This window comes from Salmo salar, chromosome 05, assembly GCF_965601325.2.
Source record: "Salmo salar chromosome 05, fSalSal1, whole genome shotgun sequence".
In the NCBI taxonomy this organism is placed as follows: domain Eukaryota; kingdom Metazoa; phylum Chordata; class Actinopteri; order Salmoniformes; family Salmonidae; genus Salmo; species Salmo salar.
This window is the reverse complement of record NC_138295.1, coordinates 83097682-83120797: the sequence shown is the minus strand read 5'-3', so window position 1 is coordinate 83120797 and position 23116 is coordinate 83097682. Positions and strand designations below refer to the sequence as shown.

General features: G+C 45.3%; 1 protein-coding gene across 1 annotated transcript in view; it reads left to right on the top strand.

Moving 5' to 3' along the window:
• Nucleotides 1-21470, top strand: part of pgcp (Plasma glutamate carboxypeptidase) — a 33219-nt gene extending 11749 nt beyond the window's left edge. Inside the window, exons 5-8 of the mRNA NM_001140442.1 lie at nucleotides 14663-14774; nucleotides 16774-16865; nucleotides 18267-18468; nucleotides 20930-21470. Coding sequence (NP_001133914.1) covers nucleotides 14663-14774; nucleotides 16774-16865; nucleotides 18267-18468; nucleotides 20930-21090 — 567 coding nt within the window. The 3' untranslated portion in view covers nucleotides 21091-21470. The remainder of the gene's footprint in view (nucleotides 1-14662; nucleotides 14775-16773; nucleotides 16866-18266; nucleotides 18469-20929) is intronic.
• Nucleotides 21471-23116: the final 1646 nt, after the last annotated feature.

Here is a 23116-nt window from a genome sequence, read left to right as displayed (position 1 = left end):
TCATAACCCCTCATTAACTCCACCGTGTTGAACAGCCTCTGTCCTGTCATAACCCCTCATTAACTCCACTGTGTTGAACAGCTGTCATAACCCCTCATTAACTCCACTGTGTTGAACAGCCTCTGCCCTGTCGTAACCTGTCATTAACTCCACTGTGTTGAACAGCCTCTGTCCTGTCATAACCCCTCATTAACTCCACTGTGTTGAACAGCTGTCATAACCCCTCATTAACTCCGCTGTGTTGAACAGCCTCTGCCCTGTCATAACCTGTCATTAACTCCACTGTGTTGAACAGCCTCTGTCCTGTCATAACCCCTTATTAACTCCACTGTGTTGAACAGCTGTCTTAACCCCTCATTAACTCCACCGTGTTGAACAGCCTCTGTCCTGTCATAACCCCTCATTAACTCCACTGTGTTGAACAGCTGTCATAACCCCTCATTAACTCCACTGTGTTGAACAGCCTCTGCCCTGTCATTAACTCCACTGTGTTGAACATCTTCTGTCCTGTCATTAACTCCACTGTGTTGAACATCTTCTGTCCTGTCATTAACTCCACTGTGTTGAACAGCCTCTGCCTATCAATAATAGCCTTGATACTTTACTAGAAACTGCACAACTAGCGAGAATTGAGAGGCCACTTGTCTTTCAGAAAGGACAGACATGCCTCCTTGGGGGGTGTTTATGGATTCTAGGGACTTGTTCCAAAAGGTCATACCCTGCCCATCTGACACACTATTCATTGCATGCTCCATCACATTTTTCTATGACCCTGGGTGTGCTTTCTACCTGCCTGTGGTATCCCTCCTCTCCTAGACATCCTAGTAACTGTAGATCTGTCCCTCGCTGCTGCCATCCGGGGTTTGTTCTGTTCTTGATGGTGAGTTTCCCTCCTTAATGGTCTCATAATCCCTATGTAGTGTACTACTATGTGCCCTGGTCTAAAGTAGTGCAGTACATAGGGAAATGGGGTGTTATTTGGGCCGCAACCTGCATGTCCCAGCCACATAGAGCAGAGGTACGCCACTCGTTCATCTTGATCAATGAGCTGCATAGAGGGGTGGTTTCAATGAGCTGCAGAGAGGGGTGGTTTCAATGAGCTGCAGAGAGCGGTGGTTTCAGTGAGCCGCAGAGAGCGGTGGTTTCAGTGAGCCGCAGAGATGGGTGGTTTCAGTGAGCCGCAGAGAGGGGTGGTTTCAGTGAGCCGCAGATAGGGGTGGTTTCAGTGAGCCGCAGATAGGGGTGGTTTCAGTGAGCCGCAGATAGGGGTGGTTTCAGTGAGCCGCAGATAGGGGTGGTTTCAGTGAGCCGCACATAGGGGTGGTTTCAGTGAGCCGCACATAGGGGTGGTTTCAGTGAGCCGCAGAGAGGGGTGGTTCCAGTGAGCCGCAGAGAGGGGTGGTTCCAGTGAGCCGCAGAGAGGGGTGGTTCCAGTGAGCCGCAGAGAGGGGTGGTTCCAGTGAGCCGCAGAGAGGGGTGGTTCCAGTGAGCCGCAGAGAGGGGTGGTTCCAGTGAGCCGCAGAGAGGGGTGGTTCCAGTGAGCCGCAGAGAGGGGTGGTTCCAGTGAGCCGCAGAGAGGGGTGGTTCCAGTGAGCCGCAGAGAGGGGTGGTTCCAGTGAGCCGCAGAGAGGGGTGGTTCCAGTGAGCCGCAGAGAGGGGTGGTTCCAGTGAGCCGCAGAGAGGGGTGGTTTCCCACCGTGCATACTGCCATTTTATTTCTCCATCTTCATGGCTGCTGAGCCCAGACGCAGCACAGCCCCTCAGCATCACCATCCTCTCTTGTCCTTCAAGCCTATTTAGGTGCATCATGTGTTGGACGACTGGGTCTCGTCCCGAGGCCCGGTTCTCTGGTTTTAAATATTGATGTCTTTCTTACAGTTGAAAGAGGTTGTAACCCCCATGGGTGGGTTTAGCTGAGGTTGTAACCCCCATGGGTGGGTTTAGCTGAGGTTGTAACCCCCATGGGTGGGTTTAGCTGAGGTTGTAACCCCCATGGGTGGGTTTAGCTGAGGTTGTAACCCCCATGGGTGGGTTTAGCAGAGGTTGTTGCTGGCTGCTGATTTATGAGTCAGAGCCAGCTGGGGGAAACCATGGTTTATACTCTTCTCTCTCTGCATATTCATCAGTCACGTGATGGTTAGATTCCTGCATGAACCCATTCAACTAGCAGTTCAGAGGAGGAATGGACTTAGATGGATGTACAATGTGTATAAGTGTCTATAGGGTATGCCAAAACATTCAAGAGATGCTCAAAGTTGACTTATTTTGCAGACCCCACCATACCATGAGACCTCCGTGTCTTCATCATTGGAAAAGATAAACGGTTGAGATTTAAAAGCCTTACAAACAAGGTTGTCAAACTATTTTGTCCAAGTTGGTTTGAGTGAGAAAGACACTGAGAAGAACCAATCAGTAAAAAAGCACATCCCCTTCATTTGTCAAAGCATTGTGCTGCCAACATCAAAATAGCCTTTCCAGACTCTTAAGACAGGAGGACTTTGAGTTTGGTGTCAGCCACACTAAGAATGACCCTCTGGATTTGCCTGGACTTTGGTGTTGGCCAATCTATATGCCAGCAAGCTATGTGCTTTAGCTGACATGGGTCTCTCTCCAGAGATGAGCAAATATTCACTGTCGGCTCTGAGTCGGCCTAGTCAGGTCCATGGAATGTGTTTTGCGTAACTCCAGGGAACATATTTTTTATGAGCAAACATAACCTTGGGGCTGGGTCTGCATCACAAATGGCACCCTATTCCCTTTTATAGTGCACTACTTTTGACCAGGGCCAATAGAGATCTGGTCAAAAGTAGTGCACTATTTGGTGAATAGAGTGCTATTTGGGATTCAGCCTGGCTATTTCCTGAATGGGGTCAAGAGGACCCTCTTCAATTATCAGTCAGCCTATTGGCTACCATTCTCTGTAGACAATGACACAGTGGTCACATCTATCAACTGTTGCTGTAAAAGTGATAAAAGCAAGTGCTGCCTGTTTCCTTGTGGTATGCTGAATTGGTGTATAAATTCCTTGTCTAGGCATTTGGAGGTTCATAATAATAACAATTTAATTTGGATATTGAGTTGTACCACGTGGTATGAATGTGGGGAAATGGAAAAGCATTTGTTGTAGAATAAAAATGGAGCCCATGATGTGTCTCTCCATTGTCTCCATGATGTGCCCTGCCTGTGTTGGGCTGTCACCCATCAGCAGGCTGCAGATGCCCAGCGTCAAACCGACACAATGTGCAGCTGCATCACTACTGTGGGGGGGAAATCGTATTCACTGCCTGTCAGTTCCTGGGGGCCGCAACAAATAAAATGCTTACCAAACATAATGTAAATCACATTGCTACAAATAGATAAGGATGGAGATGGAAACCGAGATCTACCCTCAGTATTTTATTTCAGTCTAAAGCTAATACTGGAAAGAGAATGCATCTGTAATGAATTGTAGTAATCTGTTCAAGGTCTGTCAACCTTTATTCTCCGTGTTGTATTATTTTTATTATCAGAGGGCAAGAGAAGGAGACTGTGAAATCTCCTGATTTACTGTGTGGATACTATCTATTTTTAACCTGTTTATTTAACCTAAAACGTTCTTATCTAGCTCTGTTTGTTTATTTAACCTAAAACGTTATTCGCTGTAGTTGTCACACACTCTCCACATGCGCTGCTGCTACTGTTTCTTATCTATCCTGATTGCCTAGTCAGTTTTACCCCTGCCTACATATACATATTACCTGTACTACCTGGTACCCCTGCACATTGACTTGTATACAGCCTCCTTACTGTTATTTATTGCATTACTATTTTCTATTTTTATTCACACATTTTCTTGCTTTTTAACTCTTCATTTTGTGGAAAAAGCTTGTAAGTAAGCATTTGATGGCGGATCTACACCTGTTGTATCCGGAGCATGTCACAAATGCACGTATTTGATTTGTCCAAAAGGCCAGGGTGTGATGTGATTTATTGATGTTTGGAAGCGTGGAATGTTGTACAGTGCTGTAGTTCCATGTGGTCTACAATACGTACAGCTTGTTTATAATTGGGGAAACTCCTGCTCTGTTCCAGGAAATGACAGGATTTATCAGAAGTGAGCCTGTGTGTCTGTCTGGGGGAGTATTTATGTACCCTTCCAGTCACATGACATGCCAACGTCTTGTCAATTGACCAATATTAGAAAGCAATCGGTCTCTGGAGTTACCAACATTAAAGAGGCCTATATGGAACTTTGCCTTTTATCTTATTGGACAAAGGGGCACTCCTGTCAACATCATGACTAAAAGCATAGCGTTTGCAACTGGCAACTACATTTCCATAGTGCGTCTTCAACCAAGCTGTGTTCAACTTTGAAATAGACTAAAGTTTTGGTTGCAGCAGCAGTCCTCAAGCACTGTAATGACTTGGCTTGCACGTCTGTTTTACACTAAACAACTAATAGAACCTCATTTATGGCTCAACTGAGCTGATCAGGCCATTTTGTTGTGTTGAACAAGAGGTGGCCTGTCTGTCCAAATCATTTGGATCTTATAGCAGAAGTTAGGCTAATCTCCCTCACTGCTCGTACTACCTGAACTATGCACCATCTGGAGTACTGGATGTTGAACCATGGCAGAGACGTTATACTAGTGATTAAAACCCCTGCCTTATTCTCATTAGTGGTATTGAAGTATTAAACTGGAAGTGAAGTGCTAGCGTGACCCCATAATGTATTTCACAGGCTCAACTCACACTCAATTATCCCTTGTGAACCTATGGCTTGTTCTCATCAAAGCATCGAGAAATGTGTTACAAAAAGTCTGATTTGACTTTATATTCAGGATGGCTGTTTATGACCCGAGAATATCTTTGGCTATATATGCAAAAATGGTTATACCAATCACAGATTGACCCTGTTATTTAATCCCATGATTCTGTACCGCTCTACTGTGCCAGTGATGCATTTATATCCAGTGACTTCGGAAAGTATTCAGACCCCTTTACTTTTTCCACATTTTGTTAAGTTACAGCCTTATTCTAAAATGGATTAAATCGTTTTTTTCCCCCTCATCAATCTACACACAATACCCCATAATGACAGGTCTCTCCAGAGATGTTCGATCGGGTTCAAGTCCGGGCACTGCCTGAGCCACTCAAGGACATTCAAAGACTTGTCCTTGAAGCCACTCCTGTGTTGTCTTGGCTGTTTGCTTAGGGTCGTTGTCCTATTGGAAGGTGAACCTTTGGCTCAGTCTGAGGTCCTGAGAACTCTGGACCAGGTTTTCATCAAGGATCTCTCTGTACTTTGCTCCGTTAATCTTTCCCTCGATCCTGACTAGTCTCCCAGTCCCTGTAGTTCTGTCCTTGAGCTGTTCTTTTCTATTGATGATCTGTATTATGTTTTGTGTGGACCCCAGGAAGAGTAGCTGCTGCTTTTGCAACAGCTAATGGGGATCCTAATAAAAAACTAAACCTGCCACTGAATAACATCCCCACAGCATGATGCTGCCACCACCATGCTTCATCGTCCAAAGCGTTCAATCTGGGTTTCATCAGACCAGATAATCTTGTTTCTCATGGTTTGAGAGTCCTTTAGGTGCCTTTTGGCAAACTCTAAGCCTGGCTGTTGTGCCTTTTACTGGAGTGGCTTCCGTCTGACCACTCTACCATAAAGGCCTGATTGGTAGAGTGCTGTGGAGATTGTTCCAGAAGGACAACCATTTACATTTTACATTTACATTTAAGTCATTTAGCAGACGCTCTTATCCAGAGCGACTTACAAATTGGTGCATTCACCTTATGATATCCAGTGGAACAACCACTTTACAATAGTGCATCTAAATATTTTTTTGGGGGGGGGATTAGAAGGATTACTTTATCCTATCCTAGGTATTCCTTAAAGAGGTGGGGTTTCAGGTGTCTCTGGAAGGTGGTGATTGACTCCGCTGTCCTGGCGTCGTGAGGGAGCTTGTTCCACCATAGGGGTGCCAGAGCAGTGAACAGTTTGGACTGGGCTGAGCGGGAACTGTGCTTCCTCAGAAATAGGGGGGCCAGCAGGCCAGCGGTGGATGAGCGCAGTGCCCTCGTTTGGGAGTAGGGACTGATCAGAGCCTGAAGGTACGGAGGTGCCGTTCCCCTCACGGCTCCGTAGGCAAGCACCATGGTCTTGTAGCGGATGCGAGCTTCAACTGGAAGCCAGTGGAGGTAGCGGAGGAGCGGGGTGACGTGAGAGAACTTGAAGGTTGAACACCAGACGGGCTGCGGCGTTCTGGATGAGTTGTAGGGGTTTAATGGCACAGGCAGGGAGCCCAGCCAACAGCGAGTTGCAGTAATCCAGACGGGAGATGACAAGTGCCTGGATTAGGACCTGCGCCGCTTCCTGTGTGAGGCAGGGTCGTACTCTGCGAATGTTGTAGAGCATGAACCTACAGGATCGGGTCACTGCCTTGATGTTAGTGGAGAACGACAGGGTGTTGTCCAGGGTCACGCCAAGGTTCTTAGAACTCTGGGAGGAGGACACAATGGAGTTGTCAACCGTGATGGCGAGATCATGGAACGGGCAGTCCTTCCTCTGGAGGAAAAGCAGCTCCGTCTTGCCGAGGTTCAGCTTGAGGTGGTGATCCGTCATCCACACTGATATGTCTGCCAGACATGCAGAGATGCGATTCGCCACCTGGTTATCAGAAGGGGGAAAGGAGAAAATGAATTGTGTGTCGTCTGCATAGCAATGATAGGAGAGACCATGTGAGGATATGACAGAGCCAAGTGACTTGGTGTATAGCGAGAATAGGAGAGGGCCTAGAACAGAGCCCTGGGGGACACCAGTGGTGAGAGCACGTGGTGCGGAGACAGATTCTCGCTACGCCACCTGGTAGGAGCGACCTGTCAGGTAGGACGCAATCCAAGCGTGGGCCGTGCCGGAGATGCCCAACTCGGAGAGGGTGGAGAGGAGGATCTGGTGGTTCACAGTATCAAAGGCAGCAGATAGGTCTAGAAGGATGAGAGCAGAGGAGAGAGAGTTAGCTTTAGCAGTGCGGAGAGCCTCCGTGACACAGAGAAGAGCAGTCTCAGTTGAGTGACCAGTCTTGAAACCTGACTGATTTGGATCAAGAAGGTCATTCTGAGAGAGATAGCAAGAGAGCTGGCCAAGGACGGCACGTTCAAGAGTTTTGGAGAGAAAAGAAAGAAGGGATACTGGTCTGTAGTTGTTGACAACCATCTCCCATCTCCTCAGAGGAACTCTAGAGCTCTGTCAGAGTGACCATAGGGTTCTTGGTCACCTCCCTGACCAAGGCCCTTCTCCCCCTTATTGCTCAGTTTGGCCGGGCGGCCAGCCCTAGCAAGAGTCTTGGTGGTTCAAAACTTCTTCCATTTAATAATGATGGAGGCCACTGTGTTCTTGGGGACCATCAATGCCCCATAGCATGGTTTTTGCTCTGACATGCACTGCCAACTGTGGAACCTTATATAGATAGGTGTGTGCCTTTCCAAATCATGTCCAGTCAATTGAATTTACCAGAGGTGGACTCCCAAGTTGTAGAAACATATCAAGGATGATCAATGGAAACAGGATGCACACATTTCTAAAACCCTTTTTTTGCATTATCATTATGGGGTGTTGTGTGTAAATTAGCCTCTCTGGGCTAGGTGGGACGAAATCGTCCCACCTACTCAACAGCCAGTGGAATCCCGTGGCGCGTTATTCAAATACCTTAGAAATGCTATTACTTCAATTTCTCAAACATATGACTATTTTACACAATTTTAAAGACAAGACTCTCGTTAATCTAACCACACTGTCCGATTTCAAAAAGGCTTTACAACGAAAGCAAAACATTAGATTATGTCAGCAGAGTACCCAGCCAGAAATAATCAGACACCCATTTTTCAAGCTAGCATATAATGTCACATAAACCCAAACCACAGCTAAATGCAGCACTAACCTTTGATGATCTTCATCAGATGACAATCCTAGGACATTATGTTATACAATACATGCATGTTTTGTTCAATCAAGTTCATATTTATATAAAAAAACAGCTTTTTACATTAGCATGTGACGTTCAGAACTAGCATACCCACCGCAAACTTCCGGTGAATTTACTAAATTACTCACGATAAACGTTGACAAAAAACATAACAATTATTTAAAGAATTATAGATACAGAACTCCTTTATGCAATCTCTATGTCCGATTTTAAAATAGCTTTTCGGTGAAAGCACATTTTGCAATATTCTGAGTAGATAGCCCAGCCATCACGGGCTAGCTATTTAGACACCCACCAAGTTTAGCCCTCACCAAAGTCAGATTTACTATTAGAAAAGTTTGATTACCTTTGCTGTTCTTCGTCAGAATGCACTCCCAGGACTTCTACTTCAATAACAAATGTTGGTTTGGTTCAAAATAATCCATAGTTATGTTCAAATATCCTCTGTTTTGTTCGTGCGTTCAAGACACTATCTGAAGGGTAAAGAAGGGTGACGCGCCCGACGCGTTTCGTGACAAAAAAAATCTAAATATTCCATTACCGTACATCGAAGCATGTCAACCGCTGTTTAAAATACATTTTTATGCCATTTTTCTCGTAAAAAAGCGATAATATTCCGACCGAGAAACCGTGTTTACGTTCAAAGAGAGAGAAAATAAAAACATGGGGTCGCCTCATGCACGCGCCTCAGTCTCATTGTCCTCTGATAGACCACTTACCAAAGGCGCTAATGTTTTTCAGCCAGGGGCTGCAAAGACATCATTCAGCTTTTTCCCGCCTTCTGAGAGCCTATGGGAGCCGTAGGAAGTGTCACGTTACAGCAGAGATCCTAAGTTTTCAATAAAGAGAGTCAAGAAGCCCAAGAAGTTGTCAGACAGGCCACTTCCTGTAAGGAATCTTCTCAGGTTTTTGCCTGACATATGAGTTCTGTTATACTCACAGACACCATTCAAACAGTTTTAGAAACGTTAGGGTGTTTTCTATCCAAAGCCAATAATTATATGCATATCCTAGTTTCTGGGCAGTAGTAATAACCAGATTAAATCGGGTACGTTTTTTATCCGGCCGTGCAAATACTGCCCCCTACCCCCAACAGGTTAATGAAGACATTTTTCATTTAATCCATTTTAGAATAAGGCTGTAGCGTAACGAAATGTGGAAAAAGTCAAGGTGTCTGAATACTTTCCGAATGCACTGTATCTATGAAGCGTAACATACCTAAAGTAGATTGTGTGAGAGGTTCTGTGAAGGGCCAGAACAATTTAACAAGGCGTGTGGGAATCCCATTATTTACACTGCTAACCCCAGCAGACACCTCTACTCTGACTGCAACTGCTGGTGGGCTCTGCCTGCCAAAAATACCCAGAGAAGCTGCAATTAAAATGTGATTCATATGTGACACCTTTGTGCATGAAAGTTTGTTTAGCTAAAGTTGAATCTCTCCCCCACTTTAAAGTGCTTGCAGCCAGGGAAGTCCACCAGTCAAGCAAATTAGTCTCTGTTTCAGTCTGGCAAGATGGGAGTCTGATAGGGACTAGGGAGGTACACTGGGAATCAAGTTGAGGACTTTAGTTTCTCTGACAAACACTGAAAATGTTCACTTTAGTTTGGCTACACAATATAGGCCTAAGGGACCACACACACAACGCACCGAATGATGATCTGCCATTCATCTGCAGTTCGGCGCGGTGTGTTTTAGGGACCACCCGCTGCTGTCTGTCTGCAGTTCGGCACGGTGTGTTTTAGGGACCACCCGCTGCTGGATGTCTGCCGTTCGGCGCGCTGTGTTTTAGGGACCACCCGCTGCTGGATGTTTGGCGCGGTGTGTTAGGGACCACCAGCTGCTGGATGTCTGCCGTTCGGCGCGCTGTGTTTTAGGGACCACCCGCTGCTGTCTGTCTGCCGTTCGGTGCGGTGTGTTTTAGGGACCACCAGCTGCTGTCTGTCTGCCGTTCGGTGCGGTGTGTTTTAGGGACCACCAGCTGCTGTCTGCCGTTCGGTGCGCTGTGTTTTAGGGACCACCCGCTGCTGGATGTCTACCGTTCGGTGCGGTGTGTTTTAGGGACCACCCGCTGCTGGATGTCTACCGTTCGGTGCGGTGTGTTTTAGGGACCACCAGCTGCTGTCTGACTGCCGTTTGGTGCGGTGTGTTTTAGGGACCACCCGCTGCTGTCAGACTGCCGTTCGGTGCGCTGTGTTTTAGGGACCACCCGCTGCTGTCTGTCTGCCGTTCGGTGCGGTGTGTTTTAGGGACCACCCGCTGCTGTCTGTCTGCCATTCGGTGCGGTGTGTTTTAGGGACCACCCGCTGCTGTCTGACTGCCGTTCGGTGCGGTGTGTTTTAGGGACCACCCGCTGTTGGATGTATGACTGCCGTTCAGTGCGGTGTGTTTTAGGGACCACCAGCTGCTCTCTGTCTGCCGTTCGGCGCGGTGTGTTTTAGGGACCACCTAAGAATTGGATTGCAAATTATGGCCAGCACACTGTTCAGAGCTGCTAAGTACTCTGGGCTGGCAAATGTTACCGGTGTGTCCGAGCCTTAAGATGATGCTCTTCTGCTACAAATGTCATATAGGCTACTGTTGTCTTGCTTACTCCTATATGGTTCATAAGGCCAGATTCCCAGACTCATAGTATAGATTAGATATCAAGTTACCTGACATCGGCAAATAAGTCTGCGATAAAAGTTGCCTGAAGAGTGACATCATGTTTAAGTTTAATTTTACTTTGCTTAGTTTCTCTGCTTGGTATCCTGAATATGTTTTCATCAAAATCATCTCTGCTCAAACAAACCTTAAAGAACATCAGAGTTCCCACAGTGCTCAGGATCAAGTAACCTTTGTTCTCTGTTGCCACAGCAACTATACCTGAGTCTTTGTTCCTGAATAATACAGAATAAACAGAAGAAGAAAGCGGTCACAGGATTCTTATTTTCTTAGGTGTAGGAAACCAAGGCTAATTCCTGGACATTGGAAGATATGTTGCACACAAGGAGGTTATTTCCTCTGTAATTTATCAAAACCTCCTCTTTCTCCTCCCTCTTTTCGGGCACTAATTTATTTTCTCATGTGAAAGGTAGAAATACTGATTGGGTGTTTCAATGGCAGCAGTAGTAGTAGCAGTAGCAATAGCAGGAGTAGTAGTAATAGCAGGAGTAGTAGCAATAGCAGTAGTAGCAGTACTTGCAGCAGTATAGTAGTGGTAGCAGTAGTAGCGACAATAGCAGCAGTATAGTAGTGGCAGTAGTTATAGTAGTGGCAGTAGCAGTAGCAGTATAGTAGTAGCAGTAGCAGTATAGTAGTGGCAGTAGCAGCAGTAGTAGCAACAGTAGTAGTGGTAGTAGCAGTATAGTAGTGGCAGTAGCAGCAGTAGTAGTGGTAGTAGCAGTATAGTAGTGGCAGTAGCGGTAGCAACAGTATAGTAGTAGCAGTAGTAGCAGTAGCGGTAGTAGCAGCAGTATAGTGGCAGTGTAGTAGAGGCAGTATAGTAACAGCAGTATAGTAGTAGTGGCAGTAGCAGCAGTATAGTAGTAGTAGTAGTAGTGGCAGTAGCAGCAGTATAGTAGTGGTAGTAGCAGTAGTAGCGACAATAGCAGCAGTGTGGTAGCGGCAGTAGCAGCAGTGTGGTAGCGGCAGTAGCAGCAGTGTGGTAGTGGCAGTAGCAGCAGTATAGTAGTGGCAGTAGCAGCAGTATAGTAGTGGCAGTAGCGGTAGTAGTGGCAGTAGCAGCAGTATAGTAGCGGCAGTAGCCGCAGTATAGTAGTGGCAGCGGTAGCAGCAGTATAGCAGCAGTGGTAGTAGCAGTATAGTAGTATAGCAGCAGTGGTAGTAGCAGTAGCAGCAGTAGTGGGAGTGGCGGCAGTAGCGGTAGCAACAGTATAGTAGCAGCAGTTTAGTAGTGGCAGTATAGTAACAGCAGTATAGTAGTTGTGGCAGTAGCGGCAGTATAGTGGCAGTAGCGGTAGTGGTAGTGGCAGTATCAGCAGTATAGTAGTGGCGGTAGCGGCAGTAGCAGTAGTGGCGGTAGTGGCGGTAGCAGCAGTAGTGGCGGTAGTGGCGGTAGCGGCAGTAGCAGTAGTGGCAGTAGCAGCAGTATAGTAGTGGCAGTAGCAGCAGTATAGTAGTGGCAGTAGCAGCAGTATAGTAGTGGCAGTAGCAGCAGTATAGTAGTGGCAGTAGCAGCAGTATAGTAGTGGCAGTAGCAGCAGTATAGTAGTGGTAGTGGCAGCAGTATAATGGCGGTAGTAGCAGCAGTATAGTAGCGGTAGTAGTAGTAGCAGCAGTATTATAATGGCGGTAGTGGTAGTAGCAGTAGCAGCAGTATAGTAGTGGTAGTAGCAGCAGTATAGTAGTGGTAGTAGCAGCAGTATAGTAGTGGTAGTAGCAGCAGTATAGTAGTGGTAGTAGCAGCAGTATAGTAGTGGTAGTAGCAGCAGTATAGTAGTGGTAGTAGCAGCAGTATAGTGGCAGTAGTAGCAGTAGTATAGTGGCAGTAGCAGCAGTAAAGTAGTGGTAGTATTAGCAGTATAGTGGCGGTAGTAGCAGCAGTATAGTGGCGGTAGTAGCAGCAGTATAGTAGTGGTAGTAGCAGCAGTATAGTGGCGGTAGTAGCAGTAGTATAGTGGCAGTAGCAGTAGTAGTAGCAGCAGTAAAGTAGTGGTAGTAGTAGCAGTATAGTGGCGGTAGTAGCAGTAGTATAGTAGTGGTAGTAGCAGCAGTATAGTAGTGGCGGTAGTGGCAGTAGCAGCAGTATAGTAGTGGTAGTAGTATAGTAGTGGTAGTAGTAGCAGTATAGTGGCGGTAGTAGCAGTAGTATAGTAGCAGTAGTAGTAGCAGCAGTAAAGTAGTAGTGGCAGTAGTGGTAGTAGCAGTAGCAGCAGTATAGTAGTGGTAGTAGTAGCAGTATAGTGGCGGTAGTAGCAGTAGTATAGTGGCAGTAGCAGTAGTAGTAGCAGCAGTAAAGTAGTAGTGGCAGTAGCGGTGGTAGTAGTAGCAGCAGTATAGTAGTGCCTTCCCTGTGGCTCAGTTGGTAGAGCATGGTGTTTGCAACACCAGGGTTGTGCATTCGATTCCCACGGGGGGGGCCAGTGCAGAAAAAAAAGAAAAACTATTCTAAAAAATGCATGGAATGAAAATGAAATGTATGTATTCGCTACTGTAAGTCGCTCTGGATAAGAGCGTCTGCTAAATGACTAAAATGTAAAAATGTAAAAAATGGTAGTAGCAGCAGTATAGTAGTGGTAGTAGCAGCAGTATAGTAGTGGTAGCTGTTGAATCATGTCATTCTGGTTATTTTTAGCCACGATCGGTGAGTCTACAGTATATTCCCACCAAAATCCATACCAATGACTCTGCATACTCCTGTGTTGTCTCTTGGACAAGAGACGGGTTGAAGACTTGAAGTCCTCTTCGTGGAAGAAGGAGATATTTTTAACACATGGCACACACTGAGTGATGGGGGGTAGTTTGGTTTATTTTCAGCGTCTACACATAAAGCTCACCCCCATTGGCCCCCCTCCTCCCTCTCTGTATGGCACACTCCCATGTCTACCGACGACAGCCAACATCTGGAAAAGTTTGTTCTCAAACTTAATTTTCCTTCTGACCATTGTGAAGTGAAGAATTTTTTTTCATCAGACTTTTTTGTTTCTATGTTGTGAACGCCTTTGACGTTCTTCTTAGACATTTGACTATATTTCGCTACACATTTCACTACACCCGCAATAACATCTGCTAAACATGTGTATGTGACCAATAATATTTGATTTGATATCCCATAAAGCTCTGGGGAAAAGAAGGGCACTAGATACTGTAGGGAATAGGGTATCATTTGGGATGCACACTGAGTAGGATGCTGACTGTTGAACCCCTATGCAGCTACACTACATTGTAGTACCAGACAGCCACGGGTGAAATATTGCATTCTTTAGCTTGGAATGTCCGGTTCACCATTCTTCCTTTGAAACCTGTGGCCTATAATGACTGTACTGATCTCCAGTATGTAACGTATTACAGAGCCCAGGTCTGCTAGCCCTCATTCACGTGGTGCTACGGTGTTTTTTGTTTTAACACCTTTGGCATCCTCCTTTGACATTTTATCATTAGTAGGATCCTACTGGTTGTTGACCCCTCCGTAGCTATTGGCTACAGTACATTGTTGTCCAAGAGAACCGAGGGTGAAACCTGGACTTTCCGGTTCATCACTCTTGCTTTGAAACCAAACCTCTGTCTGACCTACACTATAATGAATGATTGTATTGATCATCCATGTAACTTAGTAGTGATCTCAGCTAGGGCTGGGAATTGCCAGGGACCTCACGATACGATATTATCACCATACTTAGGTGCCAATACGATACGTGTTGCGGTTCTATATGTATTGCGATTCGATACTGTGATTTTATTGTGATTCGATGTTCCAGACATATTGCTCACCATACTGTATGTCTGCTGCTGAGGGACAAGAGAGAGCTATGAGAAAACAAGTTTTGATCAGTCATGAAAATAAAAGTGCTGAAAACAAATTGGCTCCCTATTTAAAAAGAAGGTGGAGAACAAGCTATGAAGGAAAAATAGCTTTTGGTGCAGGTACCGCCAACTAGAGCAAAAATAATATTGTCGATACGATATAGCATAAAAAATATGCCGATATGTAACTATCGATTTTGTCATTCCCCCCCCCCCCCCCCCCCTTCAGGTGGTGCTGCTCAGTGGTCATCTGGACAGCTGGGATGTGGGCCAGGGGGCCATGGATGATGGTGGTGGAGCGCTCATCTCCTGGGAGGCCTTGTCTCTGCTTAAAGACCTGGGTAAGAACCTGGGAGGCCTTGTCTCTGCTTAAAGACCTGGGTAAGAACCTGGGAGGCCCTGTCTCTGCTTAAAGACCTGGGTAAGAACCTGCGAGGCCCTGTCTCTGCTTAAAGACCTGGGTAAGAACCTGGGAGAACCCTGTCTCTGTTTAAAGACCTGGGTAAGAACCTGGGAGAACCCTGTCTCTGTTTAAAGACCTGGGTAAGAACCTGGGAGGCCTTGTCTCTGCTTAAAGACCTGGGTAAGAACCTGGGAGGCCCTGTCTCTGTTTTAAAGACCTGGGTAAGAACCTGGGAGGCCCTGTCTCTGTTTTAAAGACCTGGGTAAGAACCTGGGAGAACCCTGTCTCTGTTTAAAGACCTGGGTAAGAACCTGGGAGGCCTTGTCTCTGCTTAAAGACCTGGGTAAGAACCTGGGAGGACCTGTCTCTGTTTAAAGACCTGGGTCAGAACCAGAAACTGGGAGTTCCTTTCTCTGCTTAAAGACCTAGGTCAACACCAGAGCCTGGGAGACTCTGTCTGTGCTTAAAGACCTGGGTCAGAATCTGGGAGACCCTGTCTCTGCTTAAAGACCTAGGTCAGAACCAGAACCGGGGAGGCCCTGTCTCTGTCTAAAGATCTGGGTCAGAACCTGGGAGTCTCTGCTTAAAGACCTGGGTAAGAACCAGAACCTGGGAGATCCTACTGTTCTCAGCTCACACCCTCTTTGTCCCAAATGGCACCCTATTCCCTACTTATACTAACTACGTTTGACCAGGGCCCCTAGTCAAAAGCAGTCCACTATATAGGAAAGAGGGTGCCATTTAGGATCTAGACTATGTATCTGGAACATAATCCACTATCTCTGAAGCTCTTATTGACATGAGCCTCCAAAAAAGTTTTGTGTTTTGTATCGAGTCTATTGGCATGGGGCCGTATGTATCAAGCGTCTCAGAGTAGGAGTGCTGATTTGCGATCAATCAGTTTAGCCTTTTACATCACTAAGAATAAGATAACATGGACAGGAGAGACCTGATCCTAGATCAGCACTCTTGGTGACGCGCACTTGAAAATGCATTTAAACTGCGGTCTGCTGACTCATCAAATATAGCAATTAGCATGGCTTACTTCATTCTTTTTCTGGTCATTGTTCACTTAATAAAGTATTACTTTTTCCACATGAAGTGTAATTAGACATGTAAAGTAGACCACCGAGCTGTTTGTGCTCTCTGACTGAAAGCCTTAACGTTGACTTGAGAGAATCTTTCCTTTTTCCACTAATGTTGCAATGGAAAGTATGTCATTCCCATTGAATATGTGAAGACATTTTAATGTCTAGACAATAATAACCAGTCGCTGCTTTATTGTTCATTCTTGCGGATGGATGGATGCATAGTAAAGTACTTGGCTGAAATATGCTCAGCTTTGCCCACTATTAAAGTAGTGGACCTATCATCAATGAAACTTTTAGTCAAGATGAAGCCACGGAGCAATAATTGGTCCCTTGGGCTTTGTTCAGCTACGTCCCAAATGGCACCCTATTCCCTAAATATTCTAGTACTGTTCACCAGGGCCCAACAGTAGTGCACTAAATAGAGAATAGGTTGCCATTTGGGCCTCAACCCTAGACATGGCACTGATGTCAGATGAGGGTGTAGGCTACAGAGTCATATTAGAGAACCTCTATAGGAAGGGAGTGGCCTGCTGTCCTTTGTAGCCCACTTAAAGTAGTAGCCTTGGGGGGTGGGGGGGTCACTTCTAGAATAACACACAGGCTGAAACCCGAATCAGATAAGTTGTCTCTGGAAGTCTTCTCAATGAATGGGGCTCATCATTGCAGTAAATGTAGGAAATATTGACTAGAGTCTGGTGAATAGGAATGTTCTGCTGAATATATGGAATATTAAACAGCCCAAGGGTTGGTGAGGAAAAGGGAATCCATTTGTTGTAAAGATCTTTTTGTTTTGCTACTTTGTTGAAATGGTTGTGGCCCATGTATGAATTGTGATTGTGTGTCCAGGTCTGCGTCCCAGAAGAACCCTCCGGACAGTGCTGTGGTCTGCAGAGGAGCAGGGAGGGGTTGGAGCGCAACAGTACTTCCAGCTTCACAAGGTACCTTTCTACCATGGTGCATCTTGTTGGCTTTTTACTGCCGATTTAACTTGTCCACTTTCACCATTATCCTCCTATCATACAGTACATCCTATAGCCCTCAATCTCAACTCTGGACCTGAAAGCCAGTTCCACTGCTTTGTTTCATCGTTCGCCTCTAATCAGGGACTGATTTAGACCTGCAAATGAGCAGGCTGCGGATCTCGCAGGGTCGGAGTTGACTAGAAATGTCCTATAAGCTCCTTTTTTGGCTAGATTTAAGACTCTGTTCTCTCAGCTTTAGATTCTTACACACACAGGGGTCCACTGGGTAGAGGGGTAGAGGATGTCATACAAACCATTGAAACAGCACAACTATTATGTGGTCATTCTTACATTTTCAATCGTTGGTTCCAGTCTCCTTCAGATTGTGTGCGTACCAGTAATAGCATTTTATTATCAATAGCTGATGGCTTTTCATCTACATCAGCTTGTTCTTTGCCAGTCAACATGTGGTAGAAACTGGCTTCATTCGGAGCGGTACACAGAAATGTAAACTGTTGTCAGATCTACTGAAGGAGAGCCACTGGGATGTAGGGCACTGCACAGATTGTGTAAGTCAGAATGGAGCCGAGACCACACTGTAACTGAATAGCAGCATTCTGGGAGCGTGGTGGTTTCTGTGCCTTCTAATGTGAACGCAATCAGAATGGCCAGAGGTTACATTTACTCAATAACATTTTATTTATCTAATTATCTTTCTCAAAAATGTTTGTATATTGTCCCCTACAATCTGTTCTTTAAATGTTTGTTTACGCTCCCCCGACTTTGAATACCACTGTCTTAGATCCAGTCCAGCTGGCCCTGTATTCAGACTTTTGCAGCAAACGTTCCCAGTCATGTTTATCAAAGAGGATTGCATTGACTACATTGACTATCATGGAGTTGATGTTTCTATTCCACTTTGTGGGACATTCTATGCGCTCTCCCTTGCAGAAGCGTATTTGTCCGCTAGTGTCTGAATGGGGGGTGATGGTCTTTTCCCCCTACTTCTCTCACATCCTGGTAAAGCATTTTAGCTCAAACGCTGGCCAAATAAATCAACAGCCAGGAGAGATGAATGTACAAATGTATTTCTCTGTGTGTTGGGCGTGTGGTGTGCGTTCTGGCACAAAATGGTTGTCGTGCATCACCCAAGAGTGCTACACATTTGTGGTTGAAGAGGGGAGTTTCCCACCTTACTATATATTTGTATTAATTATGGATCCCCATTAGTTCCTACCAAGGCAGCAGCTATTCTTCCTGGGGTCCAGCAAAATTACAAAAGTTATACAATATAAAGTGCTTTCAGCACTGGAAAAGCACAATACAAATCCAATCAATGATTATTTACGATTGTATACCTGTTCTGCTGTCCCCCAGGTGAACATCTCTAACTTTAACCTAGTGATGGAGTCTGACCTGGGTACCTTCAGCCCCTTGGGGCTGCAGTTCACAGGCTCAGCCCAGGCCCGGGCTGTCATGGCTGAGGTGATGAAGCTACTGAAGCCCATCAACACCACCACCCTGGAGCAACACGGAGAGGGAGTTGATATAGAGATGTGGATGGATGCCGGCGTGCCAGGTGTGTAGACTCTTCTGTTGTCTGTCTGAGTCAGTAGGAGCCAGGTGTGTAGACTCTTCTGTTGTCTGTCTGAGTCAGTAGGAGCCAGGTGTGTAGACTCTTCTGTTGTCTGTCTGAGTCAGTAGGAGCCAGGTGTGTAGACTCTTCTGTTGTCTGTCTGAGTCAGTAGGAGCCAGGTGTGTAGACTCTTCTGTTGTCTGTCTGAGTCAGTAGGAGCCAGGTGTGTAGACTCTTCTGTTGTCTGTCTGAGTCAGTAGGAGCCAGGTGTGTAGACTCTTCTGTTGTCTGTCTGAGTCAGTAGGAGCCAGGTGTGTAGGCTCTTCTGTTGTCTGTCTGAGTCAGTAGGAGCCAGGTGTGTAGACTACCTTTTTTGTTTGTGTCTGTCTGGGAGATAAGCTGAGGAGGCTTCCTTGTAGTCTACTTGACTCTTGTTGACCAAAGAGAGTCTACTTGACTCTCTTTGACCTTTGTCAAATTAACAAGCCATGTTCCCCTTCTGCAGAAGTGCTTTTGACCTTTTTAAAGAGGAAGTAGCACATTTTTTCTAGACCAATTGAACATTCAGTTCCACATTGTCTCTGTGGTCATTTTTGTGGAATTGATCAGTTTCTCAAATAACGTTTATATAGAAGTGAAATATACCCTGTACTCCGATTTAAAAATAACTAGCGTTGCTACAGTATGTAGGCAACCAAATCATTTGGTATGACAGGGAAGAGGAAGTGTATTATGAAACACATCCCCACTACCGTATTTGTTGTGCTGATATTTGCTATGACAGCAGAAACTTGTCTGTAGACTAAATAAAGGGTGTGTGAGAGAGAGAGAGATGGCCTCAGCCTACCAACATGTGTTAACTCTAACCTACTTCATTAACATGGGTTTCATCCAGCACAGTTGTTTTGGGATCCCTTAAAGCTGAGGTGGAGATAAACAATGAAGCTCATTAGGAACCAGTAGAGGGAGAGGATGTTTTAGAATTCATAAAGTGTCTCAGAGTAGGCTAGATGTGCTGATCTAGGATCAGGTCCCTCACCGTCCCATCCATATAATTGTATTCATTATGATCGAAAAGACAAAACTGATTCTAGATCAGCACTCATATCGTTCGCTGAGACGCTTTATGACCACAGGCCCAGACCTCTACAGTAATCTAATGTTGATGAGTCCACTTCTCCCTCCATCAGTCCAGCTAATAGACAAGTGACTGTCCTCAGCCTTACCCAGACACAGTGTAACCACACCTGTATAAAGACTTGTTCTAACAGATCAGCCTTCAACTGTAAAGGAACTGTTTCAGGAATGACATCACCTTATCTCAGTGGAAAAGTAACTATTCTGGGTGGATGAATGGTGTAACCAAGAGAGGGGCTGTTCATTGTGAGGGTTCATCAAGCCACAATGTTAAACAAATGAATCACCAGACCAGCTGTCCAAACACCTCACTCTCATTTCACAAAATGGCAAGAAGTCTATGAGTTCGTCCCAAATGGCCCCCTATTCCACATATAGTGCACTACTTTTGAACAGGACCCATAGGTCTCTGGTCAAAAGTAGTACACTATGTAGGGAATAGGGTGTCATTTGGGATTCACACTAAATGTAATGCAGCTCCATCCAATGACCTTTCACTACACACATTCCTTCATTTTTCCAGAGTGAAAATGTTGTTGCTTTTTCTCTCTGTTACAGTGGATTTGTGAACATGGTTGAGACTACAGTTGCTTCACACATCAGTACCACCAGAGCCAGTCTCCTAGCATTGTCTCCCTATTTCACTTCTGGATTGTCCTTACAAATCAACATAAAGGGGAAAGGACATAACAGGATCTCTGTCAGGTAGAATACAAGACAGAAAGCTAGATGTTTAACAGTCTCTCTATCAGGTAGAATACAAGACAGAAGGCTAGATGTTTAACAGTCTCTCTATCAGGTAGAATACAAGACAGAAGGCTAGATGTTTAACAGTCTCTCTATCAGGTAGAATACAAGACAGAAAGCTAGATGTTTAACAGGACATTAGATTTCTTCCTAGCAGTACCTTGGGAATGTTAGTGTCAGGAAGGGCTGCTGCATCGTGCTGTTTCCAAATGGAAACTGTACAGGGACCGGATTGCCAAGCTAAACGCTAACTGCTACCAGATGCACTTCTACTGCTCTGGTTCCCCCTGCTCATACTTACATTCACTTGCAAAAGAAATGGGAAAGCATAACATAATGGGTTTGTAATGAACTCTGGGTTTAGCTTTGTCAACAGTGATCATGGTGAGAATGTGATTTGATTAGAATCTCATTGTCTCTTTAGAAGTTAGAATACAGTAGTATGCACTGCACATTTAATCAGTCATAATGGTACGTTCAAGGACTCAGAGACACACAAACAAACCAACCAACCAACCAACCAACCAACCATCATTGATGTAAGTGACTCCTTACCGGTTTTGTTCTGTCTGTCCTCCAGGAGCCAGCCTGCACGTTGCAGACAGTAGATACTTCTGGTTCCACCACACCAACGGGGACACCATGTCTGTTCAGAGCCCCATAGAAATGAACCTGTGTTCGGCCCTGTGGGCGGTGGTGGCCTACGTAGTGGCTGACCTGGAGGAGATGCTGCCCAGGTAGTCCACTAGGACTGTCCTGCATCCCAAACGGCACCCTATCCCCTGTATAGTTTTGGGAGAAGAATGCACTATAGGGAATATGGTGCCATTAAAAATGCTTAACTGAGCATTTCTTTTTGAGTGATTGTATGTTTTTATGTTGTTTGTCCTCCAGAAGGGCTTCCTGCAGTAACCTCTCTGTGAAATTATACCCCAGACTGGTTAAGTGGCTAAAGAAGAATTGTGTGTATAAATCACACAATGTACAAAATGGAATTAAGTGTTTATGGCATATTTGCAGTCTTTATTTTTTTTAATAATGAACGCATATGTACTGCATGTTTCATGTTGACTGTCATATCTAATCTGCCAATAAAGCTGTGCATTTCTTAGACCATGGTACATGTGTATTTTGACTGCCTCATTCATAGATGGAAGAGACTAAGGGGGACTTTCCTGGAAAACAGCCCAATTAGACCAAATCTAAAACTTGACCTTTAACCTAACCTTAACCTAATTTTGACCAATTTGGAAATTCAACATTCGTGTGCTGGTCAGGCACTTAGTTTTTTCCGTGCTTGGGAAGTTTAGACACAGGAAGTGATGGAGGTCTGGTGCCAGACTGGATAAACCTGGTTTACAAGGCGATATCTTTATGACTTCCCTCTTCTTACCAGACTGGGCTATTCTATACTGAACAAAAATATAAACATGTAAAGTCTTGGTCCCATGTTTCATGAGCTGAAATAAAAGATCCCTGAATTGTACCATACACACAAAAAGCTTCTCATATTTGTGCACAAATTTGTTTACAACCCTTTTAGTGAACATTTCTCCTTTGCCAAGAAAATCCATCCACCTGACAGGTATGGCATATCAAGAAGCTGATTAAACAGCATGATCATTACACAGGTGCACCTTGTGCTGGGGACAGTAAAAGGCCACTCTAAAATGTGCTGTTTTGTCACACAACACAATGTCACAGATGTCTCAAGTTTTGAGGGAGTGTGCAATTGGCATGCTGACTGCAGGAATGTCGACCAGAGCTGTTGCCAGAGAATGTCATCTTTATTTCTCTACCATAAGCTGCCTCTGTTGTCATCTTAGAGATTTTGGCAGTCTCCAACCGGCCTCACAACCGCAGACCATATGTAACCACGCCAACCCAGGAGCCTCCACACCCGGCTTCTTCACCTGCGGGATCGTCTGAGACCAGCCACCCGGACAGCTGATGAAACTGTTTGCACAACCGAAGAGTTTCTGCACAAACTGTCAGAAACCGTCTCAGGGAAGCTCATCTGCGTGCTCGTTCCCCCCCACGGTCTTGACCTGACTGCAGTTCGGAGTCGTTTTTATTTATTTTTATTTCACCTTTAATTAACCAGGTAGGCAAGTTGAGAACAAGTTCTCATTTGCAACTGTGACCTGGCCAAGATAAAGCAAAGTAGTTCGACACATACAACAACACAGAGTTACACATGGAATAAACAAACATACAATCAATAATACAGTGGAAAATCTATATACATTTACATTTACATTTTACATTTTAGTCATTTAGCAGACAGACACTCTTATCCAGAGCGACTTACTTTAATGAATGCATACATTTCATTTCATGCATTTTTTTTTTGTACTGGCCCCCCGTGGGAATCGAACCCACAACCCTGGCGTTGCACACACCATGCTCTACCAACACAGCATGTGCAAATGAGGTAGGCTAAGAGAGGTTAGGCAATAAATAGTAACTGACTTCGGTGGGTAAATGCTCACCTTTGATGGCCACTGGCACGCTGGAGAAGTGTGCTCTTCACAGATGAATACCGGTTTCAACTGTACCGGGAAGATGGTGTATATGGTGTTGTGTGAGCGAGCGGTTTGTGAACAGAGTGCCCCGTTGTGTATGTGGGGTTATGGTATGGGCAGGCATAAGCTATGGATAACGAACTTATGCATTTTATCGATGGCAATTTGAATGCACACAGATCCTGTGATGAGATCCTGAGGGCCATTGTCGTATAATTCATCCTCTGCCATCACGTTTCTGC